Here is a 17789-nt window from a genome sequence, read left to right as displayed (position 1 = left end):
TAATCTATCATATCCTTTAGGTTTGGGCAGGAAATGTCTGGAACTCGTTTTTTATGTGGCTCTTAATTGTCTGGGTCTAGGGCAGCACATCCTCTGGTGGGTTTCCCAGCGCCTGCTGCCCCCTTCTCTAAGATGGCTGCAGCCCTGTCATCCTCTCAGTCTGGAGACCTCTATTCTTGACTCCTTATTTAGTGGTGTCATGTTGGCAGCTTGGAAATGAAACGAGACAGCAGTATTTACACCATGGGAATAAGCAGAAGCACTGATAGGACTTCTCTCTCCCCAGAGCCCATCATTCTTCCTTGACCAAAACTCCAAAGGATGCTTTGGATGAAATCCTTGTGGACACTGTTCCCTGGAGTTCAGATGAAAAATAAACTTTCTCCTCTTAGGTTGATGCTTTTCTGTTTTAATTACCAATACACAGTGGCGCTCTTCAATTATCTTTTATTGCACATCCCAAGCTCAGCGCTTATGCACTCTCCCGCAAACACACCATCACTCAACTCCTCACTCCTACAAGGAAATATTTTCAAGTTGCAAGTTACTGACTTTAAAAATAAACTTTTGGAAAAGAGCCCATTTGTGAATTGAGAATTTTCAATTCTGGCCCCTTGGGGATGTTAGAGAACAAAGGAATCTTGTCAATCTTTGAAATATAGGTTACAAAATATACCCTAAGTGATAAGGCAAGGGAAATGGAATTATTAAAGTTAGAGAAGAAAAAATGAGAAGTAATTTAATTATGGGGGGGAGCTGTTTGGGGAGTGTGGGTTCCCTCTTGTACTTACTTCAAGCCTTGGGGATTTGCTTTTACACTAGGGATGAATTTCTTTATGGTATTATGCTGAGATGAATGATTTGTGGATTTTATTTTAAAAAATTGAAGATTTCTTTTCCTGCATCAAGCATAATTTACATATGAACTGTCTTGGTTAGGGTTTTCATTGCTGTGAAGAGACACCATGACCACGCAACTCTTATAAAGAAAACATTTAATTGGGGTGGCTCACTTACCATTTCAGAGGTTCAGGCCATTATCATCATGGTAGGGAGCATAATGGTATGCAGGCAGATGTGGTGCTGGGACCGACAGTCCTTACATGTTTACTCAGAGGCAACAGGAAGTTGACTATCACACTTAAAGAAGCACCTTTCTGATCTGAAATCATCCTAAGGTGGTGCAATGTCTTTGAATTTTGAGAAATGTGACATAAATCAAAACTATAATTCATAGTACATAATATAATACTTAGGTCTAAACTTGGCCACTTTTCTATCAAAAATGAATAGGCCTTTCTTGTTGGTATAAAAATTGGAATCATGACTGAAGAGATGGCTCAATGGATAAAGCCCTTGCCACGCAAGCCTATTGACCAGAGTTCAGATCCTCGGAACTCATGTAAAAGCCATATACAGTAGGACATACACCTCTCCAACCCCATGTCTCTAATCTAATGTCCTAGTGTGAGTTAGGAGGCAATAAACAAAAGATCCTTTCTCAAACAAGGTGGAAGACATGGACAGACACCCAACATTGTCTTCTGACCTATACAAGCCTACCACAGACAGCATGCACATACCCACACTGACACACACACAGAGAGAGGGGGGGGAGAGAGAGAGGGGGGGTTGAATCAAGCAACCTAAATGCTTTTGGATAATCTAGATAATCTAATGAGGGAAATGATGTTTTTTGGGCATTGTTAAATTAGGATTCTTTTCGTTATTCATTTGAAGGGATGGAGATGTTACTTAAGAGATAATAATGGATCCCGATTTGGCACTTTCTTAAACCAATCTGAAACAATGAAATGACAGCAGTAAATCTGCCACTTGGAACCTTAAATGATTTACATTGCTCTGGGGCCTCAGTCTAACAGTTGGTTTATGATGTGGTTTCAGGGTAACACATTTAAGCCTGCTTTGCTCCTTCCTCCGAAGCTGACATGAATCCATAAAGCTTTTAAATGATGACTCTAAAATATACAAAAGAATTCTCTGAGGCATGTTTCGGATTGTTTATGTAAGATCTTTAGATTTCTGACTTTCCCTTCATGGTCTGCTGTGGAATTCTGTCTCCAGGTTAGCAGATGAATGCATAGCATCATCCAGGCAGGGATCACTCAGCTACCCACGCCATCTAGTACCGTTCTGACTCACCTTCTACTCCAAGGATCTTAAATCCCATATGCATATCACATGGAAGCCTATTGTAAGTACTGATTGTCTAGGCCCACTGAGTCAGAACCTCTAAGTTCAATTCTGGACCCCAGACTGGGGAACCAGCATTTTAATGGGTTTTAATGGAGGTGATCAGAGAAATGTCGGGGGGCTAGCACTGCTCACCATCTACCTCAGGTCCTAGCTCTGGGGAAAAGATGCTTGGGGGAGATCCTGGTAGATAGAAGTTTAGGTCAAAGAGATTGCTACATCTGTAGGTAGAGGGCCATAGTGGCATTCCCTGCTCTATTACCTCTGCTACCCTGACCCTCCCTCCCAAGCCCTCAACCTCGAAAAACCTGGTATGTCTGGCTGGTTGCATAGCCTCCTCTCCAGCCCACCTCTGATTTGTTTGAATCCCATGGATTCTGTTCCTCTCTCCAGCCTACCCTATTGTATTGCCCTCTTCTCTCTCACAGACCAGAGCCTGTTCTCAAAGGATGCCCCTGTTCTCTGACAAAGCTCTCTATGTGAAGAGAAGCTCTCAGGGTATTTTCCCAGGCAGCATGTCCCGCTTTCCCCTGTTCTATTGTGTGATTCCAGAGGTCTGTCCTAGGAGCAGCTATGTGTTCCAGAGATTCTTAACTCCAGAGGGTGGAGATCTCTCCTTGTACTCCAACACCCATCCTGAAGCAGGATGGAAGCCTTGGGAGCCTCAAGGGAACCACAGATACATAAGGAGTGTGTGGACTGTGATGGGTGGGTATGATGTTTTGGCCACTGCAAGTTCTCCATGCTGCTGTTCATTCTGGAAGCTTTCATGATCCCACCTTTACACAGCTTTACACAGCTATCTATCACCTCTGGTTCTTTGGAGTCAAGCATCACAGGAAGTCTTCCTTGGCCCTAGACACACAGCAGTTGTTGTGTTCCAGGGACCCTATGTACCTGATCCTGAAGCCCAGCCTGGAACCATGCACCCTGTGCATTCCTACTTGCCTAATTATGCAAATCCTCCTCAAGATCAAGAGCTCCTTAAGAGCCCAGGTTGAGACTTCAGTATCCAACACTACCTGTAGCATATAGTCAGCGCTCAATAGGTGTTTGCTGGAACACTGAGCTACTAACCCAAGCGGTAAGATGAGGCCTGCCCCTCATACCTTCCATTAGCATGGTAACACTCATCATGCTGTGCAGAGGATGGAAGTGTCTCTTCCCACATAGATCGCACTGCCATGCAGGAAGGTCCCTGGGGACAGGGACTGCAATACTCATCTTTGCACCCCTGTAAGCAAGAATAAAATATATGTTCAATCCTGTGTCTCCATATAAGGCTACCTTGAGTATTTTGACCAAGGCAATCCTTAACTGTAAGATGTCCTCCTACACTACTATCCTTTTATTTCTACTAGATGTCCTAACTATGCCTCCCATCACCTTGACAATGCCATATAAACCTCCAAACACACACATTTGGAAATGCCCTTGTGGCAAAAAGGCCAGGAAAAAATACAGTGCTTCCTGTGGTGAGTCTCTAGAGTCACCTGGGTTCTTCACAGTTGAGTGAGCTCTGTAGCAGTTCCCCCGTAGGCCGACACTGGAGTATGCCACGTGTGCAGTGGCGAGAGGACATCAACCACCCATAACAGACAGTCGCAGTCTTGAAACGACAGGGAGCTCATTCTTACTCAGCACTAGTGTTTCCAGGAGCCAGGCACTGTGTCACCTGCACATGATTATTCAGTCCTCACAGCCACCCACCAGGACCCCATTCACAAAGAAGGAAAAAGAGAGTTTCAAGTCATTGACCCAAGTTAGTGCATTTGGCAAGACTGAAAGTCTCTCCAGGGTACCTGACTCCACTCTTCTGTAATTACTTCTTCAGGAATAATAAATTCCAGAGTTCCCAGATGAAAGCATGTCACTAAGAACTAAAGTGCTAGGGCGGGCTCAGCAGGGAGAGGTGCCTGGGGACAGGCCCGGTTATCTGAGTTCTGTCCTGGGGCCCACATGGTAGAAGGAGAAAAACTATTCCCAGAAGTTGTCCTCTGATCTCCACATGTGCACTGTAGCACACAAGATGCACACCCACCCTCTCACACACGCAAAAAATAAATAAATACATAACGAAAACTATGGTGTGTGGTGATCAGGCTTGTACTCTTAGCAGTCAGGAGGCTGAAGCAGGAAGACAGCAAGTTTGAGAGTAGCCTGGCTCATACAACCAAATTAATAACTTTTTAAAAACTTGTCATGCCTATTCATTACAGCATGGAGTGGTGTTTCATGAAATTCATTCTGCACAGTATTAATTTAGATGGGCGTCCAGTGTGGCAGAAATAATGGGGTGCATCGACAATGGGGTTTGAGAAATGCTTTGGGGGTGTGGTCTGAAGAGAGGCAGGAAGCAGAGGCTGTGAAGCCCAAGAGCATCTTTAGGTTGGCTCAGCCTTCAAGTGACTTTCACTGATTTCAAGACTGGTTAGCAGACAGCGGGAATCCACAGAAGGGCTTGCCTGCCGGGAAGTGATTACAGGGCAATTAACTGATTAGACTGTGGGAAAGGGCTGACTCAGAGAGAGCCAGGGATCCCTCAAATAATTTCTTAGTAATAAAGATGGCAATACTAATAGGTACTGATCATTGAGTACTAATTACTCTCTTCTTCCAAGATGAGATACTGCTGCCGACGGAAGTTGGTTAAGAACTAGTAAGGCAGGTTGTTGGGGTCTAGCCCTGACCTGTCCAACAGCCCTTGAAGTGGGGAGTGAGGAATTGAGAAATGCTAGATAGGAAAAGTATATAGACATTGACAAAGAAAAAGAGACACAGGATAGCTTTGGGAGGGCCCAGGGTCGCCTCAAGTTTATTCCTAATGGGCTTTTCATGCAGTAACAAGGGGAGAGGCAAGAAACCTCCCCCTTTCCAGATCAAGATACAAAGTACAAACAAGTGTAGACCCTTTCTTAATTCCCAAAACACCCGGTAACCTTGCCTTATGGCAAAGCATCTTGTAATTAGGCCTTGAAGCATGAGACACCTGGTAACCATGCCTTTGGCCAAAATATCCTATTATGCAGCCTTGCGGGGCAACACGAACTGACTCTCTGACTTTGAGTCAAAATGGAAACAAACCTCAAGTTGGAATCTTTGTGGGCTCCCACAGCAGGTCAGGAACCACAGAGCTGAACTTGAAACCAGGTCTCTCTGACATCCTGTCTTGTGATTTGAAACCCTCAAAGCTTCCCAAGTCTTAGTGCCTACTGAGGGATTTGCTATTTGGATATCCAAATCAAATCCAGTCTCAAGGAGTATTTCTCTTTGGGCTTCTTTAAAAAGTTTGTATTATAATTCTGCCCTCATTTTCAGTAGTCTCTTCAGCCAGAAAGCCAATGAGTATTATATATTAATTTTTCTAATATAATGCTAGTTCCTTGACTTTTATTTCTTGGGGGTTTTTTTCTAGGCAATGTCTTGCTATGTAGCCCAGGCTGGCCTTGAACAGGAACTCCTCCTGCCTCAGCTTCCTGAGTGCAGGGATTATAGGCATGCACCACCACATTAAGTTTTTTATTACTATTTTTTTTATTTTACAGGTTTCCTGGCTCAGCTACATGTCATATTTTTTGATAGAGTATTTTATTTGTATTGATGACAGCAGTTCAACCCAAATTCAAAGCAGCGCTCGTGTATACCTCGGATCTCTCTCATCATTCTTCAAATTTGTTTTTCCTTCTCAACAGATGTTGGCGCCTTTTTTGAAGAGGGCATGTGGCTGCGCTATAACTTCCAGGCCCCGGTGGTGACTGCCAGAGACACAGGCAGCAGGGCCGAGAATTCTGCAGAGCCGCCGCCCTTGTCTCCAGACCTGGCCCAGGAGCAGATCCACTTCAGCTTCAGCACCAACAAGGCGCCCTGCATCCTCCTCTACGTCAGCTCCCTCACCACTGACTTCCTGGCTGTGCTGGTCAAGCCCACAGGTAAGGACAAGCATGCCCGGCCTTCTACCTTCCAACAGTAGTCAGACCGAACATGCTCAAGTCAGAATTCCTCTTGGTTGAGGATTCATTCTCACGGGACGCTGAGCAAATCATCTGATTCCTTTGACCCTCGTTGCTATCTGGAAGTCAGAAGAACCACTTTTCTGTTGAGTGCTTATAGCAACAATTTGATGAAACACTTCAGGCTCTTTTTATATTATGTGAATATGAGATGGATTCATATGTAGAACGATTCTGTTTGTTCCTGCCAAACAAATACCTTTGCTACTGTGCTAAACAGTGGCACCCTCAAAGTAGTAAAATTAATCATAGGTTAATGAATGAATTGTCCTGATTTGTGATAATGTATCAATAGATTCCAGTGAAATGTAGGAACTCTCAATGAAAGCAGAAAATCAGAAATATTTCCATCCTTAAAGCCTCTCTGAATTTTACACTCACAAATATATCCATGGAGAGATAGTTGCTGGGAGCACAGGGGATGTTTTCACTTGTGAATCTCTGCAAGTCTAGTTAGCCTTGAAGTACATAAACCTCTCTTTTAGATGGGGTGGGGGTATTGCATACAGATGTGCACACATGTGAAGATCAGAGGACAACCTCGGGTGTCGATCCTCACCTTGCCTCTTCTTTGAAACAGGGTCTCTTATTGTTCACCATTGCATATGCCTAATTAGCCCAAGAGATTCCCAGGATTCTCCTGTCTCTGCCTCCCTTCTCACCATCACCATGCTGGAACTTAAGACATAAGCTTCTGGATATGACCTTCCAGGTGTCCTGAGAACCCAGACTTGGGTCCTCACACTTGAGTAGCTAGTACCTTACCCACTGAGCCATCTCCCTGGTCTTTTGAAGCCATCTTTTAAATCCTTTATTAAATCTATTCTTTGAAAATTTCATACACAAATAGTATATTCTGAACACTGGCACCCCTCCCCCACTGCATCTCTACAAATCCCTTTCCCATAGTCATGTCTTTTTGTTTTATGGCCACTATGTTTAACTAGGGCTATCTGTGTGACCAAGAGCTTGTATCTATCCACTGGGACACAGTGGGCTCCTCAGTGGGTACAAAACTGAAGAAAATGTCTGCCCCTACCTGGAATCCATTGGCAGGCTATAGTTCAGCAAAGAGGAGTAGGCAAGGGGGCCCCTCCTGCTCCATGACTGACTGTTGACATCAGAGCCATCTTGATTATCCTCTGTACACTAAGCCAAAGGATCCAAGTGAGAATATGCAAATGACTTTGACATTCAACAGTGCTCTATAAAGAGTCTTACTGGGCCAGAAGTATACAAATAAACATGCTGCATATGGAGGAATCTGTTTCCTCTCTCTCTAAAACCTGTGTCTATATGTATTAATGCTTAAGAAGATTGCTTTTTATAAATACAAGTATTTTAGGTGTATGAAGGAAAGTCTTTAACTCACTTCCTATGGAGTGTGTAGGTTGAAAATATAGTCTTTCTCTCCTATTGACCATCTCTTCTTAATCTTTAATGGACATTCAAGTGTTGGTACATCTTAGAGAACAAGATTTTTATCTATGAGAATCAAAATATTATCACAGTTGAGCTAAATATTTGAAAAAAATAGTGAATTTTCATACACTCACTGGGCAATGCACTGTCAGTTCAAAAAAAAAAAAAGATGAAAGAAAAGCATGTGTCCCAGAGCCCCTGAGTTTCCCTTTTCAGAATTTATTAATGAAACAAAGCCCCAAATCAGAGTCTTCAGCAAGAATATATTCATTGTAGTATTGCTTACGAAAATAAAAACTGGAAAGAACATACAAGGTCCACTTTAGTAAAGTAATATAAAAGAGAACCATTGGTTTATGGGTCATTATATGTCCATTAAGATAGTGTTTGTGAAAAATAATTAAAGACATAGGGGCAGTTCACATAACATAAGGTTACACTAAGAGGAGGCAAGACACAGCCTTAAATATATCATATCAGCTTAGCTCTATCAAACAAACATGAACAGACCAGAAGAGCACAGACGGTGGTTAGACGTGCATGATTTGTTTCTCCCAAGTGACACCATTCTGTGCATGTCAGATGCTCAGACACTTTAAGTACATGTCACTTTTCTATTAAAAAATAAACAAGTAAGTAAAACCAGAAAGCAAGAGCTCAAGAGAGAAGAATGCTCAAGCCCCATGCCTCAGGAGTTCAGGCAATTACTGGCCTAGATCAGGCTCAGTGGGTTTTTTAATCCACTGACGTTCTCCCTTGTGTACCAGCCTCCTAGTAGGCAGACAGCCTGTGGCTTCTCGTGTCTCACAAAGGGAGGCTGTCACCTTGAGAGTGTCAAGAAGCTGATGAGCACAGACCACTGGACACTGTGCTGTCTGTTCCTCTGTCACTTCCTTGCTAAAATTTTCTTCCCAGCTGTGTACGTGGTAATTCACATGCACGTTGCCTATGTCCGCATTACATGCATGGCGCTCCTGGGGGGGCATTTATCATGTGAGAGAACCTCATTTGATGATTCTACAGTGATGGTTGCCGGTTAATGGTGCTTACCTGTGCACAGCACTCTCCTAAGTGCTCTGGATGCATCGATTCTGATGAGCTTCACAACTCTACAGGGTGACGTGATTCTCATCCTTTCCTCTGGGTGGAAAAGCTGGGGTACAGAAATATTAAGAGTCTTGCATAATCAGCTGGTAAAGGGTAAGTGGGGGTGGTGTCTGGATGCAGGTGTCTGAATCCAGGCTGGGAGCCCTCCATTGCAGGCACCCCCAAAACAGACTGGATGTATTTGGAAATCAAAACCAAACATTTTCTTTGTGGGTTTTGGAAAACCATCATTAAAGTGTTGTAAAATGTGATCTTTCCACACTTAGTCTAAATAACACATCTTTTTGTTAACTGGAATTTATAATGAAAAAAATTGAAGAAAGCATTCAGAAAAAAGGGGGGGGGAAGCAGTAAGGTCTATGGTCTTAGTTAAAGTTTCTATTACTGTGAAGAGACACCATGACCACAGTAACTTTTATAAAGAAAAACATTAATTGGGGGCGCCTTACAGTTTCAGAGGTTTAGTCCTTTATCATCATGGCAGGACACAGCAGACATGGTGCTGAAGAATGAGATTAGAGTCCTACATCTTGAGCCACAGGTGTAGCTTGAGCATAGGGGACCTCAAAGCCCACCCCCATAGTGACGCACTTCCTCCAACAAGGCCACACCCACTCTAACAAAGCCACACTTCCTAATAGTGCCATTCCCTTTAGGGACCATTTTCTTTCTAACCACCACATTTATGGATGACAGTGTGGTGGTGGAGATACTAAACAAACAATTTAAAGGCTTTAACTAAATATCCATCCTGGCTTCGTGAGACTTCACGTATCAAAAGCTCTTTCACTATTTCCCAGAGTCAGCCTTCCTGAAACCTCCTTGTCCTGACAGCCACACCACAGCCTCTCAGAGGCCGTGTCCTCAGCCCCAGCTGATTGTCTATCTTCCCTGCTCTTGTGGGCCATCCAGGCACATGAGTCCCATAGAGCCTACCCTCATGGTGACCCATGACCTTAGCTCCCACTACTGCTCTCCAAAGCAAACCTCCTCTAACTCGGGCTTCCTGATAGTTTTCACATTGTGACACCAGGGGAAGTCAACACACCTGAATGGCACAGAGTGAATGACAGGGTTGTGTTTGCAGCCCCCTCATCAGAGACGCCAGCTGTCCCACCTCCTGGATATCTGCTGAGGGATGAGTGGAGCCATGCCCCTGGTACCTTGTCAGACTCCGATTCTGTCCTTCTCTTGTCAGTGGCTTATACCCTTCACACCTAGGCAGGGTAGCCTTCCCTTACAAAGACAAATGCTTAGTAGGGACAGTGTACTGTAGCCATATTAAGCATCGTTTACTGACCCACATACACTAAAAACACAAGAGACAAATCCCACAATCTTCCAGTTGAGATCCATCAGTCCTCTGGGAGAAGACCTGTCTGGATTCAAATTCTGATTCTCCCCTTTGTTGCTGCCTTAGATAATCTGTGAGTACTTTTTATTTTTGTTTCCTGATCTGTAAAATGTCATCTCCTCCAATGCATTAATGTGCAGAGGAGTGACCTGCTAAGTCTAAAATCTCTGCAGCACATCCATGTAAGGTGTCTTAGTTGCTTTCCTATTGCTGTGACAAAACACCACAACCAAGGCAAGGGTTTAGAAAAAAAGGGTTTCTTTGTGTGTAGCAGGAATCTTAAAAGTACTTATTAATAAAATCAAACCCGAGCCGAGTTATTGGGGTCCATGCTGGTAGATCAGAGAGACAGAACAAGCCACAGCTATCTCACCTCACCGGATCCTCAGCTGGTCTTGTCTCCTCAGACTGGAGGCTTCTGAGTCCTCATCCCAATGGCTTTCAGCTGAATTACTGCTCAAAAGCCTGAATGCTTAACCAGCCACATGCTTAACCAGCCCAAAATGCCTAACCAGCCAAATGCTTCTAGTTTCTGGTCCTCACGCTTTATATATCTTTCTACTTTCTACCACCACTCCCTGGGATTAAAGGCTGGCTTTCTGGGATTAAAGGCGTGTGTCACCAGGCTTGGCTATTTCCAATGTGGCCTTGAACTCACAGAGATCCAGAGGGATTTCTATCTCTGGAATGCTAGGATTAAAGGTGTGAGTGCCACCATTTTCTAGCCTTTGTATCTAGTGGCTGTCTGTTCTCTGACCCCAGATAAATTTATTAGAGTACACAATATTTTGGAGAACACAATACCACCACATTTGTGTCTCACAGTTCCAGAGGGAAAGGAGTCTATCATCAGTATGGCAGCAGGTAGGGTGCTGGAACAGTAGCTGAGAGCTGATATCCCAATCCACAAACAGGAAGCAGAGAGAGAACAATTTGGGAATGGAATCTCAAAGCACCCCCACCCCTCAGTAACACACCTCCTCCAACAAGGCCCACGCCTGCTAATCTTTCCCAAACAATTCCACAAACCGGGGGCCAAGTATTCCAACAAATGAACCTATTCTGATTCAAACCACCCCATAAGGGTTAGGAGGTATTCTAGCCAGAGTCTAGCAATTCAGTCTATGCCTTCACATCTCTTACTCCACAATTTCAAGAAATCCATGCTTTAAAAGACTCTGGGGCCGTCTGTGCTCAGCTCTCACGCCCACAACACTCCCTGACCTGGTGCCCTCACTTTCCTCTGCAGTGTACACCTAGGTGCCTTCCACTATAAGCCCTGACCAGCCCCCGCCTCCTTCTGATGACGTCTGGCTTCAAACGCCCATTACACTTATTTCAGTTTCATTTGTTTGGCACTTAATGTATTATTGTCTGTCTCTGTCGTAAATATGCCCTGTCTTACCAGAGCGGCAAAGCCCGCAGCTCTACATTTCCTGCCTCCAGTAGGTGCCCTGTAAGTGCTTGCTGATGGTACTGGTGATGTTCAGGAGATCGTAAATCTGTTAAGCATGTGATTTGCTACAGCCAATAAAAGAGCAATTCCTTAGAATGGCTTTAATTCACTTGGGAGATGAACATGAGATAAAAGAAGGGAAGTGTCTCCCTATTTGAATAATATTTTACTTTAATGGGTAAATAGTAACATTCTCTCCACCATCACTTAGTAGTCCTCTTCTGCTGTTATTTGAAAGGAATAAATGAATCATTTAAATGTTATTACTCGAATGTTGCCATAATTGTTTACAGATAGTCACTACCTATACATTTAAAGTTTCAGCTCATCCCTTCTTCTCAGAGCAAATAATTTCTGTTTATTATGTGAAGCACTTAGGTGAATTCTAAAACATATTCATAAAGCCCAAAGAATCCATAAAAATGAAAGAAAGATGAAAAGATGGGTGACAAACATAAATGAGCCACTGATGAACAGTAGGAGAGACATGTTGAGGTTTTGCATTATTACCAGCTCCTCTGCCCTCCAGCCCACAGAGGAAGCCGCCTTTCTTTCACTTGTCTCTGTGTCCCCAGATCCGTACATAGCACCTGACCCATGCTGGGGACCTGGAACAGTTGTCACGATTGGAAGTCAACTCTGTACCTGTAGTGCCACAGACAGCTCACGGTGGGACTTTAGGAAAGCTGTGCTTTGCATAGACACTGAGTATGTTTGTTCCAAGGAAATGAATAAATGAATGGTGAATATGCACAGCTGCATATCTAAGACATCTAATGTCTAACCTGGATGTTGTATCACCCACAGTGCATGCTGGGCAGGACAGCCTGTATCTGTAATCCCAATGCCAGGAAGGCAGGGATGAGAGGATTCTGGTGCTCGCTGGCCAGTCAGTCTAGCCAAGTAAGTGAGCTCCAGATTCAGTGACAGACTCTGTCTCAAAAATTAAGATGGAAAGCAATTGAAGAAGATACTCAGGGTCAATCTCTGTCCTTCATATGCTTAGACATGCATGTGCAAATGCACACATACACACACACACACACACACACACACACACACACACACACACACACACCAAATAAGACAACTTGATTTTTCCACATGTTACCAAGCTATGATTAACTATATCCTTAAACACAAATAACTATTATATCTTATGCTAGTAGGATGAAGGGGAAATCAGGGAAACACTAAGGAGAGGAAAGTGAACAGCTTGGGAAGGAGCAACTCCCTCCAACACTCTGAGGTAGGAAGGGAATAGAATTTTCTAGAGAACAAGAGGGGTCCAAGGGAGCTTGGATGTAAGAGAGAAAGTGTCACGATCTGCAAATATAGCACAGCAACATTAGAAACATAAACCTTCATCCTGTGAGCAACTGAAAGGCGTTGAAGGATTGTAAATGAACCAGTGAAATAATCAAGTATGTGTTTTTAAAAGATCCCTCAGGTTTGCAAAGAAAATGTTGGGGAGAAAGCACAAAGGCAAGGAGACCATTCATAAACATATTCAACAAGTACCACTAAGCAGGAAGTGTTCTAAACAGTGGCTAAAATCCCCAGAAGCAGAAATGGAAAGTCTTGCTCTCATGGAGCTCTTGCTGAAACAAGAGAAGACAGACAAATGCATGAGATGGAATCTAGAGTGTTGTATGGTGAGAACTGTCATGGGGGTGGAGGATAGGGCAGAAATGGAAGAGCCGGCCAAGGAAAAGGAGTGAGAAATTTCCCCTTCTATGGAGAAGTCACAGGAATCATCACTAGGCATATGACCGAAGAGCAAATCGTTGGATGAGGGAAGAGTCAGCTCTGCAGTAATGTGGGATAGAACATTCTAGACAGAAGAGCCCTGAGTGTGAAAGTCCTGAGACAGGAACTTGCTGGACTTCTGGGGAAGCAGCTAGAAGGCTGATGTGTACAGGTGAGGGGTGAGCAAGGAAAGAAGTGAGAAAGTAGGCTAAAGGTGACAGTGGGAGTTCATGTAAGGCATAGGGAGTCACTGTCACTTTGAGTGTGACAGGAAGTCTTCATTGCTACATTATGAGCCGAGATTCACTCTGACCACTGTGTGGAAGTGAGAGGGGCAAAGGCCAAACTGGTGTAGGAGAAGTCGGAGTAAGAGCAGAAAGAGGGTTTAGTGTGGAGGCTACAGCAACCACCCAGGCAAAGGATGTTCTGCAAGCAGAAATGAAATAAATAAAAAGTACTAAGATTCGGGGTCTGATTTCAAGATCAAGCCAAGAATTTCTTACAGTGCATGAAATATTGGAAAGGGAATAGCTAGGGTTATGACAAGAGTAACTGGAAGCATGAAGTGGCCATTCACCAAAGTGCATAAAAAGATGGATGATGAGATGGAGAGTCAATGCAAGTCCAAGGTACCAAAGGGACAGCCAAGCAGAAATATTGAGTTGAAGGTTGGAAAGAGTCAGAAGGGTAGAAGTTTGGCTGGATTACAAGTTTGGGGTCTGATGTGCCTGCACCTTAAACAAAGCTACGACTGAGTGCAATGACCGTGGAGGTGGACATGGACTCAGAAGAAAGGATGGTGAAGGACTGTGCCAGCGAAGAAGCCAGAAATGAGTGAGCAAACCCAAGCAGTAGATGCTGGAAGCCCGGTGTAGATCACATGTCCAGGAGAAAGGCACACATCTGTGTTAAATGCCCATCCAGAGGTCTTCAGGACCTGGAGAAAGCAGCCCCAGTGTAGTCAGAAGATGGTAAAACGCATGGCTCAGGGGAATGGGAAAGGTACTGGACCACACAGAGAGCAGGCCATCTCCTCTAATGGAATCTATGTGGCTCCTGAGATAGAAAAAAATTATGGGATGTAGACACATTCAGAAGACAACCATCATACGTGCTTGGTAGGAATACCATAGCAAAGAAATTTAAGATAAAAAATGTGAGGATAAAAACTCAAAAATAAAGCTGGGCAGTGGTAGTTCACATCTTTAATCGCAGCACTCAGGAGGCAGAGGCAGGCAGATCTGAGTTCAAGGCCAGCCTTGTTTACAGAGTGAGTTCCAGGACAACCAGGGCTACACAGAGAAACTCTATCTCAAAAACAAACAAACAAACAAACAAACAAAGCAAAACCCTCAAAAATAGTAGCTTATTGAATTTTTTTCCTAAAACAAAAATAGGATACAACTAATTAATTCTTGATTATACTTTCAACTCCAGGAAAACAATTCTACATTTTAAATGGCATGTGTTAGGATGCCTAACTATGGAAGGGTGGCACACTCATTTTTGTACATGTGTTAAATGTGTGCATGAGAAAGGCCTGTAGCAGAGACTGCCAAGATGGTTAGAGTAGTTAGTTCTCTAGATAGTCAAGTTTCAGGTCATTTTTAAGATTAATTTTTTAATTATGTATATGTAGGAATGAGTATGGGCGTGAGTGAGTGCAGCTCCTGTCAAGTGCATAAGAGGGTGTCAGATTCCCTGGAGCGGAGGCACAGGTGGTTATGAGCCACCCAATTTGGGTGCTGGGAACCAAACTCAGGATCTCTGTGAAAACAATATATACTCTTATCAGCCAAATCATCTTGCTAACCCCTACTTTCTTTCTTTCGATTACTTTATGGTTTTGATTACTGTAGTTTTTATCTTATAATTTAAAATCAGAACATCAGTTATTTAAAAGAAAAATGAGAGACAACCAAGAATCCACTGGTGACAGTTAATCAAACCCTTGCTAGAGATTGCTGGATCCATCTTTAACCTTTGAGATGTCAAGTATTATTAAGTGTATAAAACCAATTTAAGTTTAAAATGGGGAAAAAACATTAATGTTTATAAATTATAAATAAGGTTATAAATAAGAAATAAAAATTGTACTCACTTTGTGGGGGCGGGGAGGATGAAAAGACAAAGTGAACTGTCACTGGGCTCAGGACACCTGGGACATCCATCTTGTCCCTAAATTGCATTTGATTAGTCCTGAACCTTGGATACAATTCATTGCTTTGTCTCTTTGGTCTCAGTGAGGCCACTCAAAATCCCATGCACTTATCTTTTGCAAATTATGTTTATTTTTAATAAGACTCATGATTCCTTTATATGCCACATGTCACACTTTACTGATGGAGCGAGATAGTCCCTGCACTCCAGATTTCATTTTTTATTTCATGTAGCATTTTGTGAGCTTGCAGGCGTCTCCACTGTACTATATGGTATTTGTCCTCATTCTTCATTTTCAGACACCATCCCCACTGGGAACATTTGTACCATCTGCTGCTTCAACTGGGTGATAATGGTCACTGGTGTTTGTCATTGGCAAACATGAACATGTGTGATTCTGGCACTATTAGCCTAGGCCTCAGGGTAGTGGATCCCAATTCAAGGCTGGAATGGCGCCCATGGGCATGGAAGGGGCAGAGTCTATATGAAGCTGGAGCTGCAGCAGTGGGTGAGGAAACACTGAAATAAACCTCCAGCGAAAAAGCACTGGGCCTCTTTCCTTTTGCTCCTGTAGGAAACTTGCAGATCCGGTACAACCTGGGAGGAACCAGAGAGCCATACAATATCGACGTAGACCACAGGAACATGGCCAATGGACAGCCCCACAGTGTCAACATCACTCGGCATGAGAAGACCATAATTCTCAAGGTACTATATGTGTGCATACAAGTTACAGCATGATATTAACATAATGTTATAGTCTCTGTACCTTATAGTGCCTGGCCATTGCTTTGGGAGGAAGGTTTTATTCTGGTTTTGTTTATAAAACTGTGAATCAAACCTAGGACCTTGCACATGCTTAGTCAAGCTCTGTACCATTGAGATATATCCCCAGCCATTTTTTACTTTCTAATTTGTGACAGAATCTCATTAAGTTTCCCAGGCTAAGGGCTGAAGAAATGGCTCAGTGATTAAGAGCACTTGCTGCTCTTCCTGAGGACATGAGTTCAGTTCCCAGTACCCACATTGGGTTCTGAATTGTCTGTAACTCTAGCTTCTAGAGAGCTGATGCCCTCTTATGGCATATGTGAGCATCTGCACACATGTAACACACACACACACACACACACACACACACACACACACACACACGCACGCACGCACATGCACACACACATGCACACTAAAAAATAATAATAATAATAATGAAGTTCCCCTGCCTTGCCCTGAGCTTATGATTTCCCTTCCTCAGCCTCCCAAGTAGCTACAGACCTACACCTAGGGAATTGGGGCAGGTGGAATAGACAAATAATATTATACTTTCTACTCTAAATGTTTAACTTATGAAGTATAAAGGTATACACAGATATCACTTGTTATTCATGAGGAATTTGTTCCAAAATTCCTCATGGATACCCAAATCTGAAGATAGTCAAGTCCATTATAGAAGATGGCATAGAATTCACACAGCATCTCTACACTCCTATCTACACACTTACAATCATCTCTATATTCCTTGCCAACTTCATACAACGTAAGTTCTGCATAAACAGTTGCTATGCTATATGAAGGAATAAAAACAGTAAAAATGTCATGTACATGCTCAAGACAGACAATCTTATTTTCAAATATTCCTGATCTAAGGTTGGTGGAACCTGAGGTTGCAGATCCATGGGGAAGGACAGTTAACTCTCATTTTTTAAGAAAGGCAATGGCAGTTAAGGTGAAGAAATCTTTTAAAGAGAAGTAGAATACATATTGCCTCTATAATCTTCATGGCCCTTGCCTCATTTCTTAGCTATCATTTGAGCATCTTTCAGGCCTCTTCTTATCCATCCTATCATTTTTCTTAGCTACAGTCTAAGATATCTGAAGTTTTCCATGTTTCCCTGCAAAGGCTATTCTGGTCTTCCTGACCTACTTCTTTCATGACCCAAGTACAATATAAATAACAATATTGGGTTTTTTTCTTCCTCTATGGAGACATCCTTTAAAATCCTCAAAATTCACTGCCCCCCCAAAAAAAAAATGTAAGACCATAGTTTTTCAGGAGACCAACAGGTGGTTTTATTATTACCCTCAAGTTTTATTTCAGGTTCATTTACTGCCCACCCCTATCACTGACTTTTCTTATAAAAGAAAGCATCTGGGGAGACACCATGAATAAAACATGACATAAGAAGGTCTCCCTGGGAAGCAAGCCAGAAGATCAAGGAGGGGGCTGTCACCGCACTGTCTAGATGGAGCGCCATACAGATACCTGTCAGGACAAAGAGCAGGAGGAGGCTGCTTTGTTGCAAAGCAGAGTGGCAAGTGG

General features: G+C 43.2%; 1 protein-coding gene across 1 annotated transcript in view; it reads left to right on the top strand.

The window, feature by feature from the left end:
• Positions 1-17789, top strand: part of Cntnap2 (contactin associated protein 2) — a 2034995-nt gene that overhangs the window by 1858853 nt on the left and 158353 nt on the right. Inside the window, exons 19-20 of the mRNA XM_028876400.2 lie at positions 5907-6143; positions 16047-16180. Of these exons, the coding sequence (XP_028732233.1) occupies positions 5907-6143; positions 16047-16180 (371 nt within the window). The remainder of the gene's footprint in view (positions 1-5906; positions 6144-16046; positions 16181-17789) is intronic.

Source organism: Peromyscus leucopus, chromosome 3 (assembly GCF_004664715.2).
Source record: "Peromyscus leucopus breed LL Stock chromosome 3, UCI_PerLeu_2.1, whole genome shotgun sequence".
NCBI lineage: Eukaryota > Metazoa > Chordata > Mammalia > Rodentia > Cricetidae > Peromyscus > Peromyscus leucopus.
The sequence above is the reverse complement of the archived record's forward strand: the minus strand, read 5'-3'. Positions and strand labels throughout refer to the sequence as shown.